The sequence below is a fragment of the Podarcis tiliguerta genome (genome assembly GCF_965153285.1).
Source record: "Podarcis tiliguerta genome assembly, chromosome: 17".
Taxonomy (NCBI): Eukaryota; Metazoa; Chordata; class Lepidosauria; order Squamata; family Lacertidae; genus Podarcis; species Podarcis tiliguerta.
Genome location: NC_139550.1, coordinates 33,439,062 through 33,466,075, shown reverse-complemented (window position 1 = coordinate 33,466,075; position 27,014 = coordinate 33,439,062). Strand labels below are relative to the sequence as shown.

Below are 27,014 nucleotides of genomic sequence, written 5' to 3'. Positions count from 1 at the left end.
TCCGGGGTGAGCTCCCATTGCTCTGTCCTAACTCCTGCCTACCTAACAGTTCAAAAGCACGCCAGTGCAAATAGATAAATAGGTACCGCTGCAGCGGGAAGGTAAATGGCGTTTCTGTGCGCTCTGGTTTCCGTCACGGTGTTCCATTGCACCAGAAGTGGTTTAGTCGTGCTGGTCAAATGACCCAGAAAACTGTCTGTGGACAAACGCCGGCCCCCTCGGCCTGAAAGCGAGATGAGCACTGCACCTCATAGTCACCTTTGACTGGACTTAACCGTCCTGGGTCCTTTACCTTTTATCTTTTTTACCTAGGGTGTTTGTGATGGGGTGAACATGATGCACAACAACTGTGTAAATGCTCAGGAGTTGGATTTGAGCCCTCCCAAGCTTTGGTTTTGAAGCAAACTGCAGGGACCCCAGTCCCTCCAGCAATGCAAGGCTGTTCCTTTCAGTGATGATTGCTCTTGGCTCTCACCTGACGCCCTGTAACCTTCCCATTTGGTATCTCCCTCTGGCAGAATTCCAAGAGAAGTTCAAGCTGTTTATTAATCGGGGGCACCGTGGGCTGAAGAGAGCCATCCAGACAAAAGGCATCAAGTTTGAAGTCGTCCATAAAGGGTGAGCAAAATGGAGGTTTGACTGTGACTGGCAGAAACCCGTAGGGACCTTCCTGCTGTGGTCAAACTGACTGGAGGTGGGCCACCTTCAACATGGAAGCTGCATGTCTGAGTGGCGTAAGACCTTTAATATGAGCGTTTTTAACACTTCCATGAAATCGCTGAGCTTTTAATTAAACCTCACATATGTATTTTTAATATGCAATGCAGGAAGGACAGAAGAATAGTATATTGTTGGGATAACCGCTGTGCTTCCTTCTGGAATAGTCCTGTCAAATAACACCTTCGGAAGCAAGTAGCTTGAGGTGGGGATTTTTGGTGGGGAAGCATGCAGGGGAAAGGAATACACCTCCCTCCCTAACATGGTGGTCATGATCCGTGGCCCCTGCCCCTTCCTTGATTTTTTTCTTAAGAAAGTAAAATGGCAGGTCCCAGTTATGTATTTCACGATGTTTCTTGTAATGTGTGGTTTGGTTCTTAGTGTCTGTGAATGTGCTGAGTTTGCACATTCTTTCAGGGCTATTGGCAGAAGCACAAAAAATATGGAGGAGAATGGAAGGATATTTAGTGGTCAAGGAGGTACTAACTGAAACAGGCTTCAGAGTGCTATCAAAAGAGTGATAAAACAATTGAGACAAGGTTGCTTTCATTCCACACAAGGTACATCTTCCACGTCTCACTTCTATAATGTGGTGGTGGCAGGTCATTAGTAGAAAACCCAGGATTTGAGATTGGGAAATGTTTGTTATGGGAGGAAGAAACTCAGGTTGGCTCATTGACACACACAGGCAAGACAGGTGGGCAACTTATAGCTCAGATCCACATGTACTCAAAGCCATAACTAAGCTGAAAGGAGGCATCCAAGCTATGAGTAGTTTTACTACAGGAATGTTGGGGAGACTCTGCTGTAACCTTGCAGCAGTTCTTGTGGTATGGTTATTTTGAAAAGGCTAAGTGTTAGTTTTATTGAAAGGGAGCAAGTAAGAGCAGAATGAAATTTGTGACTCTCTGAATGAGGTCATCAGTCTAATACTTCCATTTTCTCTCCAGAGGGCTGTTCAAAACTGACCGTGTAGTTGGAACTGCACAATTGAAGTTAGATGCACTGGAGACAGCTTGCGAGCTTCGGGAGATTCTGGAGGTAAGCCTGAATCCTTCCCTTTCTTCTCAGGCATGATGGGCATATAAAACCAAGCCCTCTAGCACATGGGTAGGCAAACTAAGGCTCAGGGGCCGGATCCAGCCCAATCGCCTTCTAAATCCGGCCCTCGGACAGTCCGGGAATCAGCATATTTTTACACGAGTAGAATGTGTGCTTTTACTTAAAATGCATCTCTGGGTTATTTGTGGGGCATAGGAATCCATTCATTCCTCCCCCCCCAAAAATATAGTCTGTCCCCCCAACAAGGTCTGAGGGACAGAGGACTGGCCCCCGCTCTAGCAGAACTGAGAGAGGCTAGAGCGAAATCAGACTTTTGCTTTCACCGCAGACCATGCCTTTGTGATGCTTTCAAGGCCTTGGGCTCAGCATGTCTTGGGGAGTGTCACACCCATTTCAGCATCCCTGTTGGCATCAGGGCATCAGGAGTGGCTCCCCTTTGCCGCCTTCTATACTGAAGTTAAATGTGGAATCACGGGCAAGACCACAGTTCTATATAACGGCCACAAAAAGTGCTAAAAGGACTGTGGCAACAGTTTATTAATGAGAATAATTTTGGAACAAAGTAAACAAGCTATCATGAGGATTGGCAGCTGAAAATTTCAACGAAGATTACAAAAAAATACCCACACACAAAAATATTGCATTTGAAGAATGCTCTAAGCATCTGACCGCAGGCAGGCTTTTGGATAAGGTCCCATTTTGAAGATCTTCCTGAGATGATAACTGCTAAAAACATTCCACCTGAGGAATTGACAGACATTCACACCACCAATGCAATTAGCTGCTAAAGGAGGTATCCACACATCCACCCAAAACCCATCATCTCAAAAACATTTCAAGGCCCAATTGCAGTTTTCAGAAGCGGAGCACTTCAGGAACGTTGATCTTTCTAAATGTTGTTGTTGTTTACAGTGAGGGGGGAAAGTATTTGATCCCCTGCTAAATTTGCCCGTTTGTCCCCTGACGACGAAATGACCAGTCCATAATTTTAATGGTATGTTTACTGTAGCTGTGAGAGACAGAATAACAACAGGAAAACCCCACATCAGTCTCTGACTTTTGTCTTCTGGGGGTTTTCCTGTTGTTATTCTGTCTCTCACAGCTACAGTAAACCTACCATTAAAATTATGGACTGGTCATTTCTTCGTCGGAGGACAAACGGGCAAATTTAGCAGGGGATACTTTTTCCCCCTCACTGTAACTCCATGTGCACCTCTATATGATTGTGACTAAATGAGCGGCCTGGATTAGAGTTCTGAACTAGCCTTCGCTGCCTGCTCAGCCAGCCTCCCTGTGGAACTTGAGAGAGCAGTTTCTCCAGGCTTTGGTTTGCCATCTGCCACGTAGTCGAAAAGACAGAGATGCCAGCTCCTCCCTCAGCACCCTGAGGGCCAAAAGGAACAGGCTGCATCGTTCTGCCGTACAGATTGACAAGTGTGAACGATGAGCGGGACGCATTTGGTGCTGGCAGGGAGAAGTTCGGAGCGTTGTGGCTTCACACAAATTGGGGCGCCTCTCTCTTTTTCTTTTCTCTGCCTAGCTTTTGGATGGTCGGCGGCCCACAGGGGGCAAGTTGGAAGTCATTGTGCGTCTGAGAGAGCCGCTGACCTCCCAGCAACTGGAGACGACGACAGAAAAGTGGCTGGTCATTGACCCCCTCACGATGCCACCAGTAAGAGCCAAGCTGTTCTCTGTGTCCCAGAAGCTTTCCATCGAGAGCAAAGCTGGTTTGGGTGGCACCCGAAAAGTTGTTCTGAGTGTGGCTTTGCAAAGGTTCTGGCCCTGTGCCCAAGCCCTTGCTCAGCTGAGGCTGGCAAGAATATGAACCACATGGAATCTGTGGTTAGTGCTCATCCTAGAGGGTATCCAGCCTACTGTGCCCCTTCCGTCACCTCGTTTCCGTGGCTCCGTTTTCTTTTCGAGAAATGAATTTCAGCTGTGTTACCAGAGTCCAAACTTTGGTTTCTTCAGAAATGGATGTGGGCCAAAAGCGTGGCTAATGACTAAGCGTGGCTTGAAATGTCTCCAGCAATTGTTGCTATTCAGATGCTGGTTTCCTGCCCACAGGAGCAGCATATTGTGATGGGAAGAGGCAGATGATTGTCCAGCCCTGTGCATACTGTCTGCTTAAAAAAATATATTAAACGAGGGGGGGGGAGGGCAATTTGCAGCCTGGACAAATCTGGCAAATGTTTTAAGTAATTTATTTTGCGCTTGTAAACTATTTTGCGTGTTTTATTCTGAGTTTGCTGGTGAGGTGAGGCAAGGGATTCTGCAGAGCACTGACATCCCAACCTCTGACCCCTCAGATTTCACCAGCCCTTGTCCCACACAGTTTCTTTTTTTAAAAAATAGTAAAGTTTTATTAGTTTTCACATTTTTATACATATTATCTTTCACATATATCCAATTACAAAGTTCCCTGAACCTTCCGACTTCCCTTCCATGGGTTCTTAAATTAAAATTTTTTTTTTGCTTATTATAATTTTATGTATCCCTATTTTATCATAGTCAATTTCACATTACAAATGTCATTACAACGCTACCAATGTTTTTAACAGCTTACAGTGGTTTTTCAAGTAAACTATAAATTTACCATACTCCAGTCTCTAACAAATACTTGATGTTCTTGGTTTCTGATCTTCCCCATCAGTTTCGCCATTTCTGCATAATCCATCAATTTTGTTTGCCATTCTTCCTTTGTTGGTAATGCTTCTTCTTCCCAGTAGCATTCTCGCTGCCGTCATTGCATACATAAAAAGTCTTTTGCTACTTCTTCCCCTACTAAACCTAAAAGAAAGACTTCTGGTTTTTTAACAAATGTATTTTTAAACATTTTCTTTAATTCATTATAAATCATTTCCCAGAAGCTTTTTACCTTACAACATGACCACCACATATGGAAAAAGTACCTTCTTTCTCTTTACTGTACATTTCCAACATATATTTGATTTAGTTTTATACATTTTTGCAATCTTACTTGGTGTTAGATACCAACGGTACATCATTTTCATGTGATTTTCTTTCAACGCACAGCATGCTGTAAATTTTATTTCTTCTCCCCACAACTTTTCCCAAGATGAAACTTGGATATTATACCCCAAATCACTAGCCCAACGTGTTCCACACAGTTTCAGCTATGTCTTCACAATTCCTAAGGGCTTGCTCCCCCACCCAAATGAAAGCTGAGATTCTTAGGGAGCCAAACTCTGTAGGCAATACCATGTGCTATGACTTTTCTACACTTTCATAGATTTGTTTGGCATGTTCATAACCCTGATCATGCCCTGGTCTCTGCTGTCAGCTCCCACCCCACCTCTGGAAAGTGGGCTGAAAACCTTCACCAGTCTTGCATTGTTGAAATAAATGTGGCTATGCCAGACATACAGGAGCAAAACAGTATTTGTTTTCTTCACCCAGGTTGCTCTTCCCAAACCCAAGCCAGCAATAGCTCCTGGGAAGGATGTGGGCAGTAGGTATGTATGTTCTTGTGCCTTTGCTGGGGTCTCCTGAGAGTTAGCTCCATGCATAATCTGTGGGGAAATCTTAACTCCTGTCCTTCCGCTCTCCTTTTCATTCTTTTCTTACTTCGCTCTCGGCTCAAGAAGGCACATGCAAGACCCAAGGCATCTCACAAAAAGGCAGTAGGGCAGGTGTGCCTGCTTCAGGGTGCTTTTGAGTGTTTTGGGGGCAGCAGGGTGGGGAAAGACAGGGCAATCTGACCTGGAGGTCACCGTTAACCAGGAAGTTCTCCTGTGTAAGCCTTGTTAATAATAATAATAATAATAAATTTTATTTTTACCCCGCCTTCCCCAGCCAAAGCTGGGCTCAGGGCGGCTAACAACAATCAAAATAATCCAACATTCTAAAAACCTTTCATTATAAAAATTAATTAAAATCAAATTGATGGCAACCATTAAGCAAGATTCTGTGCAGATTGCCAGAGGAGGGGGTCAGGCTGCGCCCTGACCAAAGGCCTGGTGGAACAGCTCTGCCTTACAGGCCCTGCGGAAAGATGTCAGGTCCCGCAGGGCCCTAGTCTCTTGTGACAGAGCGTTCCACCAGATTGGAGCTGCGGCCGAGAAGGCCCTGGCTCTAGTTGAGGCCAGCCTAACCCCTCTGAGTTGACATGGGTTTTATTTGGAAGCTGCTCTGAGTATTATTTTACCAAAGGCGCTTCAGGATACAGACTCCGCTAACCCAGAAATAGTACCTGGGGTTGAGAACCTTACCTCGGGATGAGAACGGAAATCGTGCAGCAGCGGTGGGAGGCCCTATTAGCTAAAGTGGTACCTCAGGCTAAGAACAGTTTCAGCTTAAGAACAGACCTCCGGAACGAATTAAGTTCTTAACCCAAGCTACCACTGTAGTTCATTTTCGCTTAACTTGTGCAGAAGACCTTCCTGGTGGATTGCACCTCATGGATCAGTTCTGCTCTCCTGACTGCGTAACGCTGCACGGTACCGGTCTGGCTTTCTGATAGAAAGGCCTCCGTCAAATAGCAGTTCTGCTGAGGAGACAGCTTGCCGTGACCATCCAGATAAGCTGCATCATTCTTGGCTACTGAGACTTGTGAATAAACAGGAATTGAATAGCCCAAGTTGTCAAAAGTGGCAATGTAGCTTCTTGTGAGGGTTTTGTAATGGAGCTTCTGGTGCCACAAGAGCCTCTTTGCGTAGGCCCTTAGTGCCTTAGGAGAGTGTATAAGAACCATAAAGTTGGCACACAGGGCAGGGGAAGCTCCAAGCCTCATCTATCTTCTGTACAGTAGAGAGAACAGAGGCAGGAAGTGAAGAAGTTTATTCAAGGCCACACAATGAGTCAGTGGCTGAGACAAAGCATGAGAAGAGCCTTGCTGCTGGATCAGACAAAACCCTAACAAATTCAGCATCCTCTTTGCCACAGGGGCCAGCCAGATAGATAGATAGATGCCTTTGAGAAGCCCATAAGCAAGTCTCCCAGATTTGCCCAGTGCTTTGCCCACCAAACTACACCAGTTACCATCGCGTAGGGTTTTTGATATTTGAATTCCCTGTTAAGGGAGCATGATGGACGGTTGGATGGTGTGCACAGAGGCAGGTGTCCAGCCCAGCACCTTTTGCTCTGCCAGTGGCTGTTGATAGTCTCTTCTAATTTCCCTTCCAGAACATCCATCTGCTCCCTGCTGTAGCCAAGCCAGCTCTGATTGGACCTTCCTTCTCTCAGGCCTCGAAGGCTCCCTTGCACAGAGAATGGTTTGCTCCTGCCTGCTCTGGACAAGAAAAGAAATGTAGGACAACTAGAGAGGGCAAAGAGCTCTATGAGGTTGTATGGGCACAAAAGGTTTTGTGGCAATTGGCAGGAAGGCAAAGTAGTTAAAGCTTCAAAAGAACAGGTACAATTTTGCACGGTGAATAACGAGCCCAGAATCGACCCAAGATATTTTGGTGGCTGAGGCAGGAGGTCCAAAGGACACCTCCCTTTCCTTTGAGTAAGATGGGAGACCGCTGTGCCTCTTTCAGGTCCCATTCTGTGGGGCTCGCTCAGGAGGGCATGAAGGTGGATTGTGCCACATACTACAGGTTGGTTTGTCTCCCGCTCTGATAATGATGCCCTGAATCAATGGGTTGAGACAGTTTCCTAACTTTTCTCATGGTAGGGCCTGCTCCCAGCTAGCCATAGCCAAAAGCCTCTCCTGTAACTGGAGGAGCAGTGAGGGAGGAAGATGTCTCAAACTGGCATTCGAACTGGCGGCCTGGATAGACCGTGCCTGTCTTGTGAAACTGTGCAATCTGGATGGCACCACTCAAACAAACAGGAAATCTAGCAGGATAGATTTTTGGTCTGATAACAGCCTGGCATTTCCTGTAGGGTTGAGAAACAAAAGAGCACGAGGAACAGGCAGAGCAGCACTAGGGCATTGTGCAGGCTTTGCAACAAGGGCAGAGTTTCATGTTCCCAGGGGTAGGGCCTAAGATGAGAGAGAAGTCGGGACCAACCGGCTAGCAAGGAAGATTCCTGAATGTGATTGGAGGCATTCTGAAAGGAAAAGGGGGTGCTGAGGCCAAGGTGTAAGGCAGAATGCTTGCCTGGAAGGTTCTCTTGTTCTGAATGCAAATGACAAAGAGTGTCTCTCTTGCCTCAAATCTGCCATGTAGCTGTTTACCAGACTGGATTTGTCTGTCCTGGGTTGAGAACAGCATGAGAAACAGCACCGGGCATGAAACTTCAGAGCTTTCCTCGCTCCTTTGGCCAGTCAATCTTCAAACCCAACCCAACCCCATTCATCTTGCTCTTGTGGTCCTTTAAAAACCTGCCCTGTGGCATTCTAGCAAATGAGAAATTAGCATGCTGCCTGCCAACAGGTCTGATCAGGAGTGTCCCTGTGTGCGTGCTGGGCTGCCTTTTCTCTCAGGGCTGTCAGGAAGAAACCCACAGCAGCTCCTGAATCTAGAACCTGAGGGATCCTGGGCAGCAATTCCTTCTGCTTGCCCACCAAACTCTGGTCCCCAAGCTAGGGGGCTCTGCTGCAGCTGATGTGCCTGGTTCTTGCCCCCCTGCCTTGGCAGGAGTCAGCTGTGCTTGTTGCTTAGGCATGAAGTTGGCAGGCACACACACAATCCATATCTGCTTCTCCAGATGGCGGCTGCCTGCTTGCCTTTGCCTCATTCTCCATGCTGTGTTTCTGTTGCTGGCCTCTTCTGAGGTTAACCATGCTGCACTTTCTTTCCTTGCAGCAAGCCTGTCTGCACTCTGCACAGCTTCAATGTCCTCGCTTTTGACAAGGAGAGGCTGGAGAAAAAGGTCAGTAATGTTTATCAGGGCAGTAATTACGAATTTCAGCATCTCCGTGTACATGGTGCTTTAGCGTAACATTGGCCAAAGGCAGGCCCCCCCACCTCAAGGTGCTTGCAGACAAATCTAGAGACTGTGCAATGGACAACAAAAGGATGGGAGGAAATAGGAGACACAAATTTGACAAGTGAGACACTGGTATGTCTTACATTCTGAACAGTTGTGTTCATTGTCCCTCAAAAGAACAAGGCATGAGGTTGCTGGGAGGAAAACTGCAAGCAAACATTGAATCTTGACTCCTGCAAACTGACTGAGACATTTTGTACTTAGGCTGAAGGCACTAGGAATGTCTAACTTACAAAGCTAATGGTTGGAGGAGGGGCAGGAAGCTCATTCAGAATCTCAGCCCTGTCTCAAAGTTGCTGTGCTTCCTTAGGGCAGCGTATAATGCTTATGATTTTAAAATCTGCTTACCTTAGTAGTGCAGTAGTCAGCTGAAGTGTTACAGTACAGCAAAAACACCCAAGGTTGGACAAGACAAATCTCTAGGGAATGTGTGAGTGATGCCCTTTCAAAATGACCTAAAATGATGTCTTCTTCCCAACCCTCATAACCCTTGGGCTCTGCTTGGCATTCCTGTCTCGGCTGGGTAACAAACAAATAAAAGGGCAGTCGACTGGAAGAATCTTGTATTTTGCTCTCTCTGGGCTATTTTTGCCTGCTTCGGCTTCATAAACTACCTTTTTATTTTAGAAAAAAGAAATCTGCCCTTTAATTTCATTCTGCAGAAGGAGTCCCCCCCCTGAGGTCTGCAGACTCCGGTCCAATTTAAAAGAGAAGTGTTGTGTGGCAAACTCATATGGTGAAGTCTTGCCTTCCTTCTGCCTTTATGTGGCCGGATCTCTCAGGTGACCAACTCTCTCTTAGTCACCTGTTCAGGTGTGCTGCTCACAGTTGCTGTGGCCCTGGAAAAGCCCTTTCCCAGCCTGTGCATGCACTTGTCAGCCAGACAGAACGTAATCACAGAAGGCCCACTTCTTACCCCCGAAGTTGAGTGCTCTGTCCTTTCCCTGAGAACGTACACAAACCCTCCTTCCTTTGCTGGCAGATGGCAGGATACAAACAAGTTGGCCAACGACCTCCTAACGACTTGGTGGAACAGCACCAGAACGTTATACGGATGATCCAGTGGCAGAAGTCCCAGCTTCAGCACGGAGGCCCAGCAGTCATGAAAGGTACTTTGCGATGAAAGCCCAGCCACAAAGGCCCCATTCCCAATGCTTGGGCAAGTGAACATTTTCCCCCTTTCTCTGTCGGTTCATATTGAATTGGTGTGTTAAATTGCCTTAGCAGGAAGTGCTCATTGAGAGGGTTCAGTTCACTTTGATTTATTGTGTTTAGCAAGCAGCCGTTGCACACATGAAAATAACAAGAATAAGAATACTGCTAATAATAGTGGTTTGCATTTCTGCTCCCCGACTTTTACAAGATAAATCATTTCTCATTCCCCCCTCCCCCTTTAAGTTTTATTACACGAATTTGTAAAGCCTTGGAAAGAAATTTGGATGTCCTAAAGGATATATCCCTCTCTACATCAGACAACAAAAAACAGGTCTTTGCAAGAGATGTCCTTCCCTTCTGCAATCTCAACAACGGGTGGATGTAATTGTTTCTAAGATCATTATAAAAAGGGCATTGAAAGAGTACGTGAGTTATGTCTTCTATTGACACAGAGTTGCAGCTGCAAATTCTATCCTCCTTAGGAATTCCTTTATGTCAGCCCATCCAATCTGCTAACAGAAGGACATTTAGTCTTGCCTGGGCAAAGACTACCCTCATTTTAACATTTGGCAAATCTACCAGATATCTTGGCAGGGATGGATACAATGGAATAATTTTTAAAAAGCTTACAATTTGTTAGATTGACAGATCTTGATCTCAGCAGTTTGTGATTGCATCTCGGTGTCTGTAAGCCCTTGGAATATTAATTCTTTAGCTTTCTCAAAACTGCATCACAAGGAAGGAGGCAGAGTCCCAACCTCTGGGGTTGGAGGGGGCAGAGGTGAAGGGGATGCAGTTGGACACCGGAGCTGTTCCTTAGTCATGTCTGATCTTTACTCCACAGAATACCTGACCCAATTGGAGCGGTACCAGCAGTGGTATACAGAGGCAGCACGGCGCCTTGGCAGTGAAGGAAAGCGGGTATGGTTCCTCAGTCCCCCCCCCCCATCCACTCCATTTTATATCTAGATGGGATGTGGTGGGGGAGCAAAAGACCGCAGATCCCCTTTTTAAAGCCTCTTGGTTGCACCAATGCCTGCCTGCTTAAAGGAGCACCCTCCCTGGTGCAACGAGAGCCTCTGTATCTACTTAACTGCCTGCTGTGTGTGTTTATTTGGCAGGATGCAGCCAAGGATGCCCTTTACAAGCGCAATCTGGTTGAGGGCGAGGTGAGTGTGCTTATTGTCACGCAAGCTGTTGTTTCTGCTGTTCTCACTCAGTCACCTCCCACTAGAATAGTCAAAGCAGGCTGAATGAGTCAGTCGTCGGGACCAGAGGAGCGTTTCCCAGACTGGTCCTGCCTTCACTGATCCCCTGGTCTTTTGCAGGGTGACTGAGGTCTCATCCAGACTGCTTTTTGTGCCATGTTTCTAGGCACAGGTCTGGGATTTAAAGCTCCGTGTCCGAGCATTTTTGGTTTGTTTTTTTATTTTTGTCCCGGCGCTTTCCGCAGGAAAACCCACATTTTACTGCTGAATTGGAGCAAGTGGCAATCTGCAGAAAACTCCATTGCCATTTGCTCCAATTCAGCAGGAAAATGTGGATTTCCCCAGAGAAAATGCCTGGACAAAAAAAGAAAGAAAATTGCTTGAACATGGAGTTTTAAAGAGCAAACCTGTGCCTGGAAAGCATGGTGCAACAGAAAGTCTGGACGAGGCCTGGGAGAGCTTTCTGGAATGATTTTAAGCAGTGCCGTCAAATTGAGCACCTGCAGCAGCACACAGCTGGAACTTTCTGGCTTGTTTGGCGCTGCCGCCTCTAGGTGGTTCATTTCCCAAATCGCTTTTGGGCAGAGTGCTCTGTGGACTGAGGCGCCCTGTTTCCCCTTCTGTTGTCTCTCTCTGTAGACCTAGATCCACGTGATTCAGAATGTTTCCTCCACCTCTCCCAATGTTAAGGACTGCATGACTTGAATGTTCTTATTTTAAAGCTCTTGACAGCTTAGGACCAGGTGACTTACGGGATCCACCACCTATCTCCATGTGTACCTGTATATTAAGATCTTCTATGGGTGCCACTGCCATGGGAAGTAAAGGGAGAAAGGCCTTTTCCGTAGTGGCCCCTCAGTGTTAGCATGCTCTTCCCAGAGGGAGCTCTTCTGGCACCTAGGATGCTGTTGTCTCTTTGGCATCTTTTTGTTCTAAGCTTCTTAGTTTGAATTGGATTCTGTCGCTTTGTTATGCTGCTTTGAGATCTGCATTGCAACATTCACTGTTTTTATTGATTTACTTCATATATTCACCCCCTTTCCTCCAAGAAGCTCTGGGTGGCAGCTTATGATGATTAATTAGACTTATTGGCTGCTTGTTACTCAACAGTATGCAGCTTTGCTTTCCTTTTTTGTGGCCCACCCTGGAAATTTGATGAGAGGGCAATCTATAAATGTCCAGAATCAATCAATGGTGCTCTTGGTGCCAAGGCTGGGGGTCCTGTGGTCTTCTCGGTGTTGCTGGCCTACAGCTCCCGCCATCCCTGACCGTTGGCCCTGCTGGCCAGGTGCTGGGAGCCCGACAGCACCAGGAGGGCTGCCGCAGGTTCCCCTTCCCTGGTTTGTGCCCTTCCTTTTCCTGAAAGAGACCATGGTGGCAGAAGCACTGACTGGCAAACCCATTTGCCTTCCAGCTGCAGAAGTTTCGCAAATGAAGGAAGCGGCGGAAATGTGGAAGTCTTGGAATCGCCGGGTCAAGCAACTGCTCTCTTCCTACGTGGCCTTTTCCCCGCTGCAGGAGAACGGGGGTTTGGAGAGCAGGGTGGGGAGGGCTCCATGTATGCTGATGGACCGGCAATGCTGCAAAGCACCTCTGGCGGTGGGCTCTTTCTAGCCTTCGCTGGGTAAATGAGAATGAATGGAGACTCCTTTAGTTTCCCCATCAGTGGGGCAGGTCACGAGACACTGCTAGCTGGAGACAATCCGTGTGACGGTTGCCTTGGCACTCTGTCCTCAGGCTCAGCCCAGACTCCCCAAGGTCCATAATGAGCCACTTTCTCAGCAGGGAGAAGGGAAAGAATCCCCCTCCCTCGCTCTTCTCCCAGCTGCTCTGGCGGCAGCTGCTGGGTGCATCTTCATTTGCAGCTTGAAACAGGTTTAGCTCCAATGGCTCCCCACCACATAGTAGCCTGGAAGTGATAGTTTTGAGAGAGTGCTGAGTAGACAAGCCCCTTGGTGGAACTTCGGTGCCCAGAGTTCCTTGGTCCAGAGTTATTGTGTCAGCAAGAGAGAAGCTTGCAGCTCTTGCACTGCAGATGTGCTCAGAGCGTCTTGCCTCCTCAGCCCCAGAGAGGAGAAGGCCCCACATTATTCAACATGCACCGAATTGACTCATTTAGGAATTTGGCACCTTCTAGTATATCCCCCAGCCTATGTGGTCTGCACTCAGCTCACTGCCCTCTTTGCTGCCCCTCTATGCCTTCCACATCAATCCTCCATTGCACCAGGCACTTTGCACCTTCACCTCTCTGAGCTCCGCTTGTTTGCCCTTCTATGGGTTTATTTCTTTGGGGGCTGTAGAGAGCTAATAGCTCGCTGCTTTTAACTGACCTGATCCCTCCTGAGTGGCCAAGAGGACCTAGCAGGATGCTGGCGTGACGCCTTGCTTGCCGACTCCCATGAGAATCCAGACTCTGAACCTACTTTGGGTTCCTTCTGATGCCTGTGGCGGAAGACCCTGCAAAGGGGGCATCCTTCTTGACCAGCATCTGCCCCTGCTATCTGTGCGGCCCATTTCCAAGTAAGAAAAATGACCGAGCTCAACGACTGTTGCTAGGTCTTGATCTCTGCTTTTTTTAATTATCATTGCAATTAATGTTACTGCCTTTGGGCTGCCAAAGGAAGAAGCACGGGGCTGAGACTACCTGCCCCTGCTAGGGAACAGCGTAAGAGACTGCTGAGGGAGACTTCCCCTTCCCTTTGACCTCCAAAGAACATAGACGAGGCTTCCCCAGCAGTGGCCTATTGACAACTAGGTTGCTCAAGCGCCAGCTCTGTTCTGGTGTGCAGAGACTTGTAGGGCACAGTCCATTGGCTGCAGCTTGGAGCAGGGCTTGTGCTGGCCCCTGGCCCAGACCATGTGTCATTCCTGGTGGGGGGGGGGGTGTTAAGTAATTGCCAGTTTCTTGGCATATTGGGTGGAGTATCCCACATTGTCTCTGTAGTCCCTGCAGTTGGGGGAGGCATGCTGCTGTAGCCTGTGGGGTGTCCTCTTTCTGCACTGGGGCACATTGGTGTGGCCTTGTGGGGGGTCTGGGCTCCCCTTGGGCAGCTGGAAATGTGACCTTTTATGAAAGTGTTCTGTTTCCTATATTAGGTTAAAGATGTTTTAAAGGGTAAGAAATTAACTCAGGGTTGCTGCTGCTCAGGATGGATGAGGTGACGAGCTGCGGGTGAGATCTTGCACTCCTGCCCCTGCCCAATTCCTTTTTAAACCAAAATTTAACTTCTCACGTCCCCGGACAGAGGAACGATAAAGGGAAACAAATGCTCCAGGCAGCCTTTCTTTCCTGACCCCATTCTTACCACCCCCTCTTTGGTATTAGGGAAATTGGATTTTTATACAAGTGCCTACCTCCATGGTTGTTGCTCAGCCAGAGGTGTTGAAAGCCAATGCTAAAAACCAGAGGCCGTGAATCTGACTGTGTTACGGCTTTTATTTTATGCTTGGAGTGACATAAATATATAAAGTTTTTAGGGTGGGGGGAGTTCTAAAAACCTCTGTAAAAAAGACGTACTGGAATCTTGCACCAATAATAAACCTTGTTGAAACCTCATTTTCTTCTGGGTTGTGTTGATTGGGTCATCTGGGCAATGAGACGGTCATTCATGTGGAATCTTGCAAGTCATCTCACTTCAAACTGAAACACCTCTTGCTTCCCAGCAATCTGCAAGTAAGGTGCAAACTGCGCCCCCCACAAAAGCCCTAGCACAATCCACTAAGCCAACATTCGTTTCAAGTGAGATGAGATGGTGTGGAGGACAGAGAGAGGAGGGTGGCCTTGAAAAGCAGGTAGACGTTGACTTTCAGGATGAATAAAGTCTTTCCTGGTTCCCTACATGGATTCCCTCTCGTTCCAGCTGTGACTCATGTGATCCTGGCTAGGGTGATGTTGCCTGGCCTTTCTACAGGGGAAACCAAAGGCTTGTGATGAATCTGGGCTCAAAACCCAGTTTCTTAACTATGGAGCCTCCCCTCCCCATGTTGTCTTGAGATTTACTCAAACATTTGCCCATGTGGGGCACCCAGAAGCTGCCCGCTGGTTCTGTGTGATGGATTCTTTTCATCTCCTCCCTTGCGAAGAAGAGCTGGACCGGCGCTGGGGCTTGTGACACGCAGAAAACAAGTTTGCATTTACTCTAAGGGATAAACTTGGTTGTCTAGATTAGCTAACACCTCTGTCACCCAACAGGGATGGTTTGGGTGCACCTGTTTGAGGAGCAAGGCAGAAGGAGGAGTAGAACATAGGTGCCCTGGCGGATGCTTGCGTTGTCCTAAGCAACTCTGTTTCCAAATAACGGGAGCCAAGCAGGGGCACGCAAATACCTTTAGCTAGCCTTGGCTGCCTCTTTGGTCCTAGTCCACAGAGACTTCATCTTTGCCAGCGCCATTGCTTAGCCCTAGGCTAAACAGATCCATTGAAGATCAGGCTCCAGAAGTAGCTAGAATTGGAGAAGTCTTGTATCTTCATCTTGTCTCTCTCAACCTGAAAAGCCGTAGCTGAGTCCTGCACCTTAGAGAAGCAGACAGGGCATACTGTAGAGGCTCTGCTCCATGCAACTGGCTGAAGGTGGAAGGACAAACACTGGGCAGTGCACACCTCTCCAGAAGGCTGCAGGTGGGCAGAGCCATCCTGGTAGAGATGCCTGAGGACAGGCAGCGGTAGAAAGGAAGCGTAGGATGGTGATCTGCAAAAGAAAGAGGTTCTGTCAGCTGGATCGGACACCCCCCAGAGGATGACCATGTTCATAATGACAGTGGGGACATCATGTAGCCAAGACACTAAAAGCAAGTCCTCTTTTTAAAGTGAGCACACACAACACTGTCATCCAGTCATTCCTATTTCATATTTTCCTTTGGTTCTTCTGTCTTTTCTCAGAACACAGACTTTCAGAATGGAAAAGTAGCACATTCTCCACAGGTGTTGATGATGCCTTTAGAGTTAGCGTACTCTTCTGGGCAATGATCACAGCTGTGGACACATTTTTCTTACTGCTTTTGTGGTGGTCACCATTTTATGATCAATAAAATTGATACTTTATACTATGAGCTTTTTATGAAAGAAGTACAGTATAACACTAGAACATTATGGTGGTGTTGTCATATTGTGTCTTCTTTGGCGATCACTCGTAGCTGAGTAAGATTGTCTTCCATGAACACAGTCTTAACAGTGAGTCTGTAAGTTACTGTGGAGGCCAATTCTAGAGCCACACATCCTTCCACTGTGGGGACATAGGTTTCTGGGCGGGACATCTCCCTTTTGTCCTGAGTTGTGTAATATTGCTATAACACCACAGTGAATTAGCATTTTTGTGTGTGACATTCTAGCACTTTAAAAAAAGTCCCAGAAAGTGTTTTAGCAGAAGTTCAATTTTTAAATATAAAAATGGAGTCACAAAATGGCGCCCAACCCAAACACTATAATGAATGTGTGCTGAGCAGCAGTTGGCTTCACCTGCGGCAGCTATACTGCACCCACTGGTCTTGATGGAAAATAGTGGGCTATACCTGTTTCTAACCACTTGCTCCTGCAGAAGCCAAACTAATGCTCCAGCCCTTGTGCAGTTCAGCACAGAGCTTGTGTTAGTCACACAAATACAGCAGACGTGTAATACAAGTTTATGTTTGGAGAGCTTCGGATCACTACGTTCTTAGTGGTCAACAATCCCAGCAAAAGCTGGAAACTAGAGTGACTTAGTTTATGAATGAACACTTTGCCACAGCAAAAAGGCTAACCTGTTCTAGGCAACCTCCTTAGGTACCCATCTGGGTGCGGACCCAGGGCCCAGCTTGCAGCAGAGAGATGGTGATAGGTTCTGGATTCCCGGTAGTGTCTACTACCTCCAGTAGTTTCAGGTCTGCAAATGCAGCTTCCGACACGTTGGCTGCCAACAAACGGTTGGATCTAGAAAACAAAGGAGGATTTGTGTGTGAAATGGGGAAAGCGCTGATATGTGAGCGTTTGGTTTTTTTTTAAAAAAAAAACAACTACAACACAGTTCCTGGAACTTTGAAACAGCTCCAGAAGATGGATTTAATTCAAAGGAGTCAGAAATGTGATACTGTCACAGCCCAACCCTATGCATGTTTATTAGGAAGCGAGGTACCAACTTGACTGCAAATGTGTAGAGCCGTAACATTGTCTGTAGCAGCAGTATCTGCTTTTCTCAGTTGCCATCCATTTTCTGTTAAATGGCCTTTCCAGTTGGTGGACTTCTCAAATTAAAATATAGCTTGTAACTTGTACTCTTTTTAACGAATTTGCTGGTTTACAAAGGTTCTGAAATCCAAACGGGGCTTGGAGTTTGAGGAATTCTGGTCCAAATATATTTTGAAAGTATTGCGTACATAGCCAGTAAATTAAATACGTATTCATTCATGCTGTTTTAAAGCACGTTTTTCTTATGACATTTCCATGCTGCCCCAGATTGTAAAGTTCTCTGGGTGCTTCATACATCGGTCTTCCTTGTCATGTCACCAATCAACCAATTGGAGCTGTGGCTGGCCAGCTTCTTCTCAAACAAGAAACTGGTTTTCCCTGAGCAGAGTTCAGGAGACAGCCCAGCAGCATCACCACTCAAATTAGGTACCCCTGTATCTTAAATTTACTTAATGAAATCTGTGACCAAGATCCAGATAAACTCATTGTGGCGATCACACAGGGTCCCTGGATGTTTCACCGTCTATTGATCCCTGTGCCACCACTTGATTTCTCGCTGCCACCACCCAGGTTTATTTATTGCAGTTTAACAAGCGTGAGGTTTCATAAATGGTATTGGTCAATTACATTCATGGGGTGCCTATCCAGACCTATAACTTCCACTACCTGCTCTCACTCACTAAACCACCTCTCAGATATTTACTTGTCTTCCTGTTCCTGACTCAGCTTATTTCGCTACACTAACTCAACCTCCCCACAGCCTATCCCGATTCACTCCCACTCCAACCAACCTCCCAACGAACTCCCCCTTCGCCCCTCCCAGAGCTGGTTTTATAGTTCCTCTGACTCCACCCCCTGGGTTCTGATTGGGTAACCTGTTTAACTATTTGTTTTTGTTTTATGCATTTTGTATTCCCGTTTTGTATTTTTATTTTGTGAACTACCCTACGATCTTTGGATGAAGGATGATATGCAAATCTAATAAATAAGAATAAGAATATAAAATCTCTTATCAACGTCCTATGAAATATCTGGTATTATATGGCTCATATATACACAGTATGTATGAGTATCATAATTAACTGCAGAGTCCAACAGCATTTTATTGGGGGGGGGGGGTTTACAACTACTTTTCCATCTAGTTCCAGTCACAATTTTTATGTTCACTATTTCTGTTTTCTTTTGTTAGTAAATGATTGAATGTTACGGTGAATGTCCAACATCTGCTGAAATCTACAAATGCACAGATATATGGATATACTGACGGGTATCAGTTAGTGAGGGGGGTGGGAGAGAGAGAGATGAAATGTCCTGCCACCCACTTGCTTTGGGGATATTTTGGGCTGAACTATGTATGATGCTCAGTCACACTGAAGTTTGTCCCAAATGTTTTATCATCCTCTTTTGAAGATGTTAAAGTGAAGGTGAATATATGACTCTCAGCCTCCTGCAAAAACTCAAGATGCAAGTCTTGGAAAGGAAGTAAATTTTTCAGGGGTCAGAGGATGGAGTAACAGTGGCCCTCTCCATGAATAACAAATCAGAATTAGTGTGCAAAATTGCAGAATAAATTGTGCGAAGAACTCAAGCAGGTACTCTAACTTTTCTTGGTGTAGAATTTGGCTTGCATTTCTGCAGATTTCAGGTGTAGACTCAATGTGCAAAGAACACAGGCATGGCATTTTGTTTGAAGCATTCCACCTTTAAAATATAGACAACAGCAATTCAGACCCCTGGATTACATTGTGGTTTAAAGCGCAACACACACACACACACACACACACACCCTTCCTCCTTTATGAGCAGTGGGCATGTAATATAATCTCCATATCTCAGTGTCTATCCAAACTCTTGTAGTCAATTGTCATTTCCCTTACCTGAGAGTGATGACACGGATGTTGGGTGCTGTGAGGAAGGCCTCAGCCATAATGACAGCAATCCTGTTATGCTGCAGGTATAGATATTCTAGTGATTCTGGTAGGTCTGGTGGAACATAGGACAGCTCATTATAGCTCAGATCCAGGAGCTGGGAAAGCAAAATCAATAAAATGTTGGAGTCCCAGAGATTCCTGCCAGATCTGGAGCATCATTAAGGGCAGCAGGTACTGGACATAGGCAGATCTGACCCGGGTTGTGAGTGACAACAACACAATCATTTGGTTTTCTTCTATACGCACCACTGAAATCAGCTGGAGTGGCATAAGAGCACTGTAGCCCTAGTTGGCCAGTGCAGGAGAACAACTGGTAGTTCCCCTTAGTGCAGGCATAGGCAAACTTGGCCCTCCAGATGTTTTGGGATTACAACTCCCATCATCCCTAGCTAACAGGACCAGTGGTCAGGAATGATGGGAGTTGTAGTCCCAAAACATCTGGAGGGCCAAGTTTGGCCATGCCTGCCTTAGGGCTCAAACATAGTTCCATGCTTCTAGCATCCAAATGCTTCTAGCAGGATTTGTAGGAGCCATACTCTTGCCTGTGTTCTGAGAGTTACTCAAACAAAAACTGAAAGAGAATGGGCTTATCCACACTTATCTTTCCTTGGCCCTTTCCAGGCATCGTCCGCCCCTTAAATCTCTGTGTCTGAGCACCCTTCTTTTTTGCTCCAGATCTTTCACTGTGAAAACCTGCTCTTTAAAGCTCAGTCAGGGCAAATGGCAATCCATGGAGACCCTGAACTGACATTTGCTCCAATTGAGCACTAAAGAGCATGTTTTCACAGAGAAAGCATGGGGGTGGGGATAAAATAAAACTGCTCAGACACAGCTTTTAAGCTTGGACCTGTGCCTGGAAAGAGCAGGGCCAAAGGTAAGTGTGGATAAGCTCAGAGTCCAGTAGCTGGGAGCAGAAGCCCACATTAGCGGGAAAACAAAGTCACTATAGAAACATGCTGAATTTTGAGTACTTTTAAGCAGGGGCTTGAGGACTAACAGAGCACATGCAATTATACTGCAGCGATTCCAGGTTTTAGGCATATTCTGAGAGAGATAAAACCCATGTTTCTCCAGGGAAAAGCCATCATAGGAGACCAACATCTGCTGTCGTTTGTGTGTTGGCAAAACTCACATTGCACAGCACAAAACTGATATGCCAGACTTTTCAGAGAAATGAAATAATTCCTTTGTTGGTTCCATTAGATGCATCCAGCTCACAAGCCCCCTGCCCCCACAATCGCCAGCATACAATATTCAGAGGGAGAACTTGCATCATCTGTGTATGGAGAGTCCTCGTCATGGTCATGGTTAATAGTTGTCATCCTACATGAATTTGTCTAATCCCTTTGCAAAGTGTGAAGTCGTTGCCGTGGCTTGTGCCAGCGCATCCTGCAAATGTGTCTTGCATTGTGTGAAGAAACACTTCCTCTAGTCTGCCTTGAACTGACAGCAATTAAACTTCTTTAAGGTAAAGGTAAAGGGACCCCTGACCATTAGGTCCAGTCGTGACTGACTCTGGGGTTGCGGCGCTCATCTCGCTTCATTGGCCGAGGGAGCCGGCGTACAGCTTCCGGGTCATGTGGCCAGCATGACTAAGCTGCTTCTGGAGAACCAGAGCAGCGCACGGAAATGCCGTTTACCTTCCCGCCGGAGCAGTACCTATTTATCTACTTGCACTTTGACATGCTTTCGAACTGCTAGGTTGGCAGGAGCAGGGCCCGAGCAACGGGCGCTCACCCTGTCGCGGGGATTCGAACTGCCGACCTCCTGATTGGCAAGTCCTAGGCTCTGTGGTTTAACCCATGGCGCCATCTGCGTCCCTTTCAACTTCTTTAAAGGTAAAGGTACCCCTGCCCGTACGGGCCAGTCTTGACAGACTCTAGGGTTGTGCGCTCATCTCACTCTATAGGCCGGGAGCCAGCGCTGTCCACAGACACTTCCGGGTCACGTGGCCAGCGTGACAAGCTGCATCTGGAGAGCCAGCGCAGCACACGGAACGCTGTTTACCTTCCCACTGGTAAGCGGTCCCTATTTATCTACTTGCACCCGGGAGTGCTTTCGAACTGCTAGGTTGGCAGGCGCTGGGACCGAACGACGGGAGCGCACCCCGCCGCGGGGATTCAAACCGCCGACCATGCGATCAGCAAGTCCTAGGTGCTGAGGTTTTACCCACAGCGCCACCCGTGTCCCGCTCAACTTCTTTAGGTGACCCCCAAATTCTAGGCAGCATAGGAGGAGAAAAATATGCTTTCCTTAGTAGCTAAGGACAAAGGCCCTGCCTTACACTTGTTCCCGCTTTTCCCAGGATGGCTCCTGGTTTCCATGCAGATCTCCCCATGCCCAGATTAGGAAAAGATCCAGCCCAGAGACTGTTTTACTGTGGAGCCTTAGTTGTGTTATTGCTGTCCTAAAACCAGCTTCTGAGCCACTGGAGCTCACAGAAGGGCACCTGCCTGCCGGCAGCCTCACCTTGAGTCCATGCAGCTCTTGCCAAGTGCCTGGGTAGATGCTGCTGATCTGCAGGCGGTTGTGGGCCAGGTGTAGCTCCTTGAGCATCGTGAGGTTGACCAGCCGCTCTGGAGAAAGGGAGTTGAGCTGGTTCTTCTGAAGATTGAGGACCTGAAGGCTGGAGGGGAGCCCCGCCGGCAGGAGCGTGAGCTGGTTGCCCGAAATGTCCAGGGTCTCCAGGCGCCTCAGTTTGCGGAAGGCCAGGCGATGGATGTGGGCACTGTAGAGATGGTTGTAGCTGAGATTGAGCTCGACCAAGGCGTAGGTGGCCGCAAAGTCCTGCAGCCCAATGTGCGCAATCTGGTTGTGCAGCAGCATGAGGGAACGGACCCTGCGCGGAAGTCCGGGCGGGACATGCTCCAGCCGGTTGTTGTACATGTGCAGCGTGTGGAGGGAACGAAGGCGGGCAAAGGCCTCGGGGTGGACTCCCGAGGCGGTCAGGGCGTTGCTCTGCAGCAGGAGGTACTGGAGACCCCGCACCCGGCTCAGGCGCTCAGGGGGCAGGTGGCTCAGGTGGTTCCGGCCCAGGTGCAGGATTGCAATGTTTGGGGGGAGGCCGGCAGGCACCTGCGTCAGGTTGTTGTTGGAAAGATCCAAGTACTCCAGGCTCTTCAGCCGGCTGTAGAGAAGCAAGAGCTGAAGATTAGGAGACCCGCCAAAGCAGCATCCGCTCTCCTGTGGTCTTCCAGTTCCCCTGAGCTGGCCACGGGAAACCCAGCAGCCCTGGCTCTTGGCTTCGCCACTCATACCCACCAAGGGAGCCCCATTAAAAACAAAACAAAGCAGTCACCTGAAGGTGGAGGGGTCAAGGCCATCATTGGACAGGTTGTTGTTCTGCAGGTAGAGCTCCCGGAGGCGCCACTGGCTGCTCAAGGCCCCTTTTGGGATGCGGGAGATGCGGTTGTTCTGCAAAGTGGAGCCTAGTGGTTAAGGACAATCCCCTCCACTGCTCCCACCCCACCAGCCTAGGCGTTGGGATGTGAATAGATGCTAAGAGAGGATATATTTTTTAGATATTATCTTTCCATTGTGTCAGGGAGCAAAGATTTGCCCTTTTCTATTTGTAGGGAGTTGTGTGTGAGATTTATTGTTAGAGTTTTGTTTTTGTTTTGTAGGGAAGTAAAACACCCACACCCACCCACCCTATTGAGTAAAACTAAAAACCAACTATTTGGGGGCAGGCCAGCGGTAGAGTAAATGTGAGTAAATGCCACTGAACTAAGTGGGATTTGTTTTTCACTAAACACCTGTGAGATTAAGAGCAAGTGTCTTTGAAAATGTTCTAAATGAGCATAAAACAATCCAATTCCACAACTGGTGGGGCTTGGCGCTGAAGAGTCAGGAGAACAAAGGCTCTGGTTTAGTACTCCAACTTTCCTGTCTTAACTGCTGGGCCCCATCCTCCTTGACCTAAAATCTGGGGCTCCTGATTCCCCTTCTCTCCCTCAGCTCCCCAGTTCATGGATGGGCTCTGTTCTCTTGACTCCCTGAAGCAAGCCTCTGCTTCTATACCATCCAGGTGGGAAATCTCGGCTGCCAACCTGTAAGTGGAGGCGGACGATGGCACGGGGCAGGTTCTGGGGCACGTAAGTGAGCAGGTTGCTGGAGAGGATGAGGGTGCTCACGGCATCGGAGCCGTTGAAGGCATCAAAGGGCAGACCTGTGTTGTTCAGCTGGTTGTTGTGCATATAAACAGACCTGTGGGGGGAAAGGTAAGGGACAGGTTAGCAGTGCCACCTCGTGGGCTGGCCTCATTGAGTCCTAGGGGCAGCACCCCATCCTGGATCTAAATGCTATCTGTTATGTACTGAAGTTCTCACCCTGGGCCAGCAGGGGGATACTGTAGATAGTTATGCAAATAAGGGGTCGAAAGTGACGTTCAGTGATTGGATAGTTTTAGAAAATTGTTACAGTTACGTTGTACTGGAGCTCTATATAAGCAGGCTGACTGAACCCTTCAGTTCAGTTCTGTTCTGGCCTGTGAATAAACAAGAGCTGTCTGAAGAATCGCTGTGTCGTCTGTTATGTTCACCCACAACTTAACACTATCCCCTGAGCTTGACACTGGGCTGGTGATCCTAAAGGAAGAGCATCTTCTTTTCCTAAAGCAAAGTCTTGCTGCAATCCTTGGCCTCTATAATGGGTCAAGCCTGATTCACACAACACATTCTTCATATGTATACCTGCATCTAAGAATTCCCTAAGAACCCTCCCACCTCCAATTTTATTTTGATATAAGGCAGCTGTTTGTGGCTTTCAGGCTAGATTGGGGTCTGGGGGGGGGGACAAGGGAGAGGATAGCTGCTTCACCCTTTCCCTGCCAAGCATTTGTGTGCTCTCTCCAAGCTCTTTTCCTCCCTGGGGGAACCCCATGGGGAACCCCATAGGTCACCCTGCTGCCACTCACTTTGATGCAAGTGAGAAATAAGTAACCTGATGTAAGGAGAGCAGTAGAGGGTGCCTCTGAGCAGATGCAGAGTGCCTTTCTTCCTCATTTCATAACCTCAGCAAGCCTCTTGAGCAGAGGGTGTTGCTTCTAGCTGTCTCTGATTTTCAGAAAGTAAAGTACAGTATAACTTTCTCTCTTACTGGGATCCCTGTAATAAGCAATATCATGCCAAAGGGTGTCTGCCAACACTCTTGCTTATGTTGGAATGTGTACCAGTCCTCTGTCCCACTTTTACCTGAGGCCAGGTTTATGCCCAAAGGTAAATGGGTAGACACGAGTCAGGTGGTTTGCTGCAAGGTCCACGATCCGCAGAGTGCTGGGTAGGAGCTGCGGCGCCACCGAAAGCTGGAAATAAACACATAGATTCACAAAATAATAAAAGGCGGAAGGGACCGCAAGGGTCATCCACCCTGAGATGCAGAAAGATGTTGAACTGAGTCCAGCTTCCTACATCCACACCCACCCACAGCCTGTTCAGAGGGGAAGCAGCCAGAAACATAGCAGCCTAAGAACTGGCCGGCCAGACCCAGCCACACATCAGCAGAAAGGTCCTTTCAGATTTCAAAGTGGTGGTAAAACATGCAGCCTGCTTGCCTGCTCCGTGGAAGACTCAAGGAGAAAATGCAAAACCACGTTTTAGAACTGTGTGCCATAGCAAGAACAAGCTTCCCACATACAGAAGCTGTTTCTCAACATTCCAATACCCTCTAGAGCAAGGTTTCCCAAACGTGAGTCTCCAGCTGTTTTTGGACTACAGCTCCCATCATCCCTTGCTAGCAGGGCCAGTGGTCAGGGATGATGGGAATTGTAGTCCCAAAACACCTGGAGATTCAAGTTTGGGAAACCTTGCTCTGGAGTGAACAAGAAACAGGATGGGGCTACGCAAACAGGAGCAGGCTTGATTCCCAAAGGTGCTGGGATACCAAGCATGATAAGCACCTCAGTGCTATCCTTGAGTGCCCCCCTTTGCTTCCTTTCCATGGAAGTGAATGGTTCCCATTATTCCCTCTCAATGGAATTCACTTTTGCGTGGACAGATTCAATCCCCTCCCCAGCCATGTGAGGGGCATCCAGCCTAACTTATCTTGTAAGGTGGTAGAATGGGATGTGCAAACAAACATATATGCACATTGTTTTTTATATTGTAAACTGTCCTGTGATCCTCTGAAGGGTGGTATAGGATTTTAATTAATTAAAATTAATGGGATGCGGGTGGCGCTGTGGGTTAAAGCCTCAGTGCCTAGGGCTTGCCGATCGAAAGGTCGGTGATTCGAATCCCCGTGGCGGGGTGCGCTCCCGCTGTTCGGTCCCAGCGCCTGCCAACCTAGCAGTTCGAAAGCACCCCTGGGTGCAAGTAGATAAATAGGGACCGCTTACTAGCGGGAAGGTAAACGGCGTTTCCGTGTGCGGCTCTGGCTCGCCAGAGCAGCGATGTCATGCTGGCCACATGACCCGGAAGTGTCTTCGGACAGCGCTGGCCCTTGGCCTCTTTGAGTGAGATGGGCGCACAACCCTAGAGTCTGTCAAGACTGGCCCGTACGGGCAGGGGTACCTTTACCTTTTTAATTATAATATAATACACACACTGAATAATGAAGAGTCATAACATGATTATCTTCACATGGTCTCCTAACTGTTTCAGTGAACCTACAAGACAATATATTGAATTGTTCATGCACAGAACTTCTCTTACAGCACCGACCGCACGTATCTCAAAACAACCTTCCATAAGGACTTTGTGCATTCCTGGAGGGTGAATCTTGGAAGCTGCTCCGAGTTCATGGAGGGCAAGATAAAAATGCAATCAATTATCCCCAATTACACCTGCTTTGAATGATCACTGTTCTTACTTTGAATATATTGGAGCTTTGCACAGAAACGTCAAAGATGTCGTCTTGCATTCTGTGACCCTTTTTCTCTATATCTAGGCATGTATTTTTTGGCTGCCCCTCTGGAATTTACTAATGTGTTTTTGCTCCCTCTCACAATATCTTGAAGCATCTCAGATACATATCCAACAAAGATGGAAGCATTCTGAAAAAGATGTGCAGAAGGCAAGTGCCTGCTGGTGGCTGAGATTCTTGCAAATAACGCTGGACTGTATCACAGATGGGAAACCTCCCGATCTTTCCACGTAGATGTTATGGGACTCCAGCTCCCATCAGTCCCAGCCAGGAATGATGGGAACCGAAGTTCAGCAACGTATGGGGTGCAACACCTTGCCTACCCATCCTTTAGTGAATCCTACCAGCAACAGAATTCAGTGGCTATGAAGATCAAGCCCTTCCTAAAACACAACTCACCTTATTGTTGGCCAGGTAGATGTACTGAAGCGATTGCAGGGACTCAAAGGCTTCATCTGGGAGACCTTTAAAATGGGACACATCAGAAAAAGGCAGATTTGGGATTCATGCCCTCTACCGACTCTACCCACAAGATATATGCCCAAGCAGCAGCAGTGATGGTCTTGCGATCTCTTGCTGGTTCACGTGCAGCCAGCTCTGGATCTGAAGGGGGTTGCTAATTAACAGCTCCTTCATTTGGAGCACCACAACTCCAAGGGATGGAAGGGCCAAAGACTGAGCATGAACCGTTTCCTTACAACAATCAACCCATCCACTTCTCAAGGGAACAAGCATCTTTAGTCAATTAGGAGACAAGTATTCATGTATTGGAGGGAGGGGCTGAGGGTCCCCTGAAAAGCTGACAATCCTTCAAAATGCCTGCTCCCTTGGGTCTGCTCACCTTCAGAGGTGATGTGGTTGTTGTGTAGATTGAGGGTTCTCAGGCCAGCCAGTCGGGACACCTCATTGTAGGGCAGCTCCTGCAACTGGTTGTTCTGCAGAAAGAAAACCAGCAGGTGGTGAGAATGAGTGGCAAGGCATTCACATGGACTCTGATCTGGGTGGCTCCTGATCTCCTGC

General features: G+C 47.6%; 2 protein-coding genes across 11 annotated transcripts in view; one reads left to right on the top strand and one right to left on the bottom strand.

Annotated features, from left to right (window-relative positions):
* CC2D1A (coiled-coil and C2 domain containing 1A) overlaps positions 1 to 14,598 on the top strand; it is a 55,315-nt gene extending 40,717 nt beyond the window's left edge. Inside the window, exons 22-30 of the mRNA XM_083419607.1 lie at positions 519 to 618; positions 1,668 to 1,758; positions 3,320 to 3,451; positions 5,200 to 5,255; positions 8,496 to 8,562; positions 9,662 to 9,788; positions 10,679 to 10,755; positions 10,956 to 11,003; positions 12,457 to 14,598. Of these exons, the coding sequence (XP_083275733.1) occupies positions 519 to 618; positions 1,668 to 1,758; positions 3,320 to 3,451; positions 5,200 to 5,255; positions 8,496 to 8,562; positions 9,662 to 9,788; positions 10,679 to 10,755; positions 10,956 to 11,003; positions 12,457 to 12,477 (719 nt within the window). The 3' untranslated portion in view covers positions 12,478 to 14,598. The remainder of the gene's footprint in view (positions 1 to 518; positions 619 to 1,667; positions 1,759 to 3,319; positions 3,452 to 5,199; positions 5,256 to 8,495; positions 8,563 to 9,661; positions 9,789 to 10,678; positions 10,756 to 10,955; positions 11,004 to 12,456) is intronic.
* Positions 14,461 to 27,014, bottom strand: part of PODNL1 (podocan like 1) — a 26,015-nt gene continuing 13,461 nt past the window's right edge. For 9 of the 10 annotated variants that reach the window (XM_083420077.1, XM_083420076.1, XM_083420079.1 and 6 more), the window contains 9 exons: positions 26,836 to 26,929; positions 26,394 to 26,458; positions 24,326 to 24,435; positions 23,183 to 23,339; positions 22,432 to 22,547; positions 21,603 to 22,260; positions 19,080 to 19,228; positions 16,779 to 16,947; positions 14,461 to 15,730 (listed from right to left, as the gene is read on the bottom strand). In XM_083420077.1, the coding sequence (XP_083276203.1) occupies positions 16,797 to 16,947; positions 19,080 to 19,228; positions 21,603 to 22,260; positions 22,432 to 22,547; positions 23,183 to 23,339; positions 24,326 to 24,435; positions 26,394 to 26,458; positions 26,836 to 26,929 (1,500 nt within the window). In that variant the 3' untranslated portion in view covers positions 14,461 to 15,730; positions 16,779 to 16,796. The remainder of the gene's footprint in view (positions 15,731 to 16,778; positions 16,948 to 19,079; positions 19,229 to 21,602; positions 22,261 to 22,431; positions 22,548 to 23,182; positions 23,340 to 24,325; positions 24,436 to 26,393; positions 26,459 to 26,835; positions 26,930 to 27,014) is intronic. The other variant, XR_014506299.1, reaches the window with a different exon arrangement.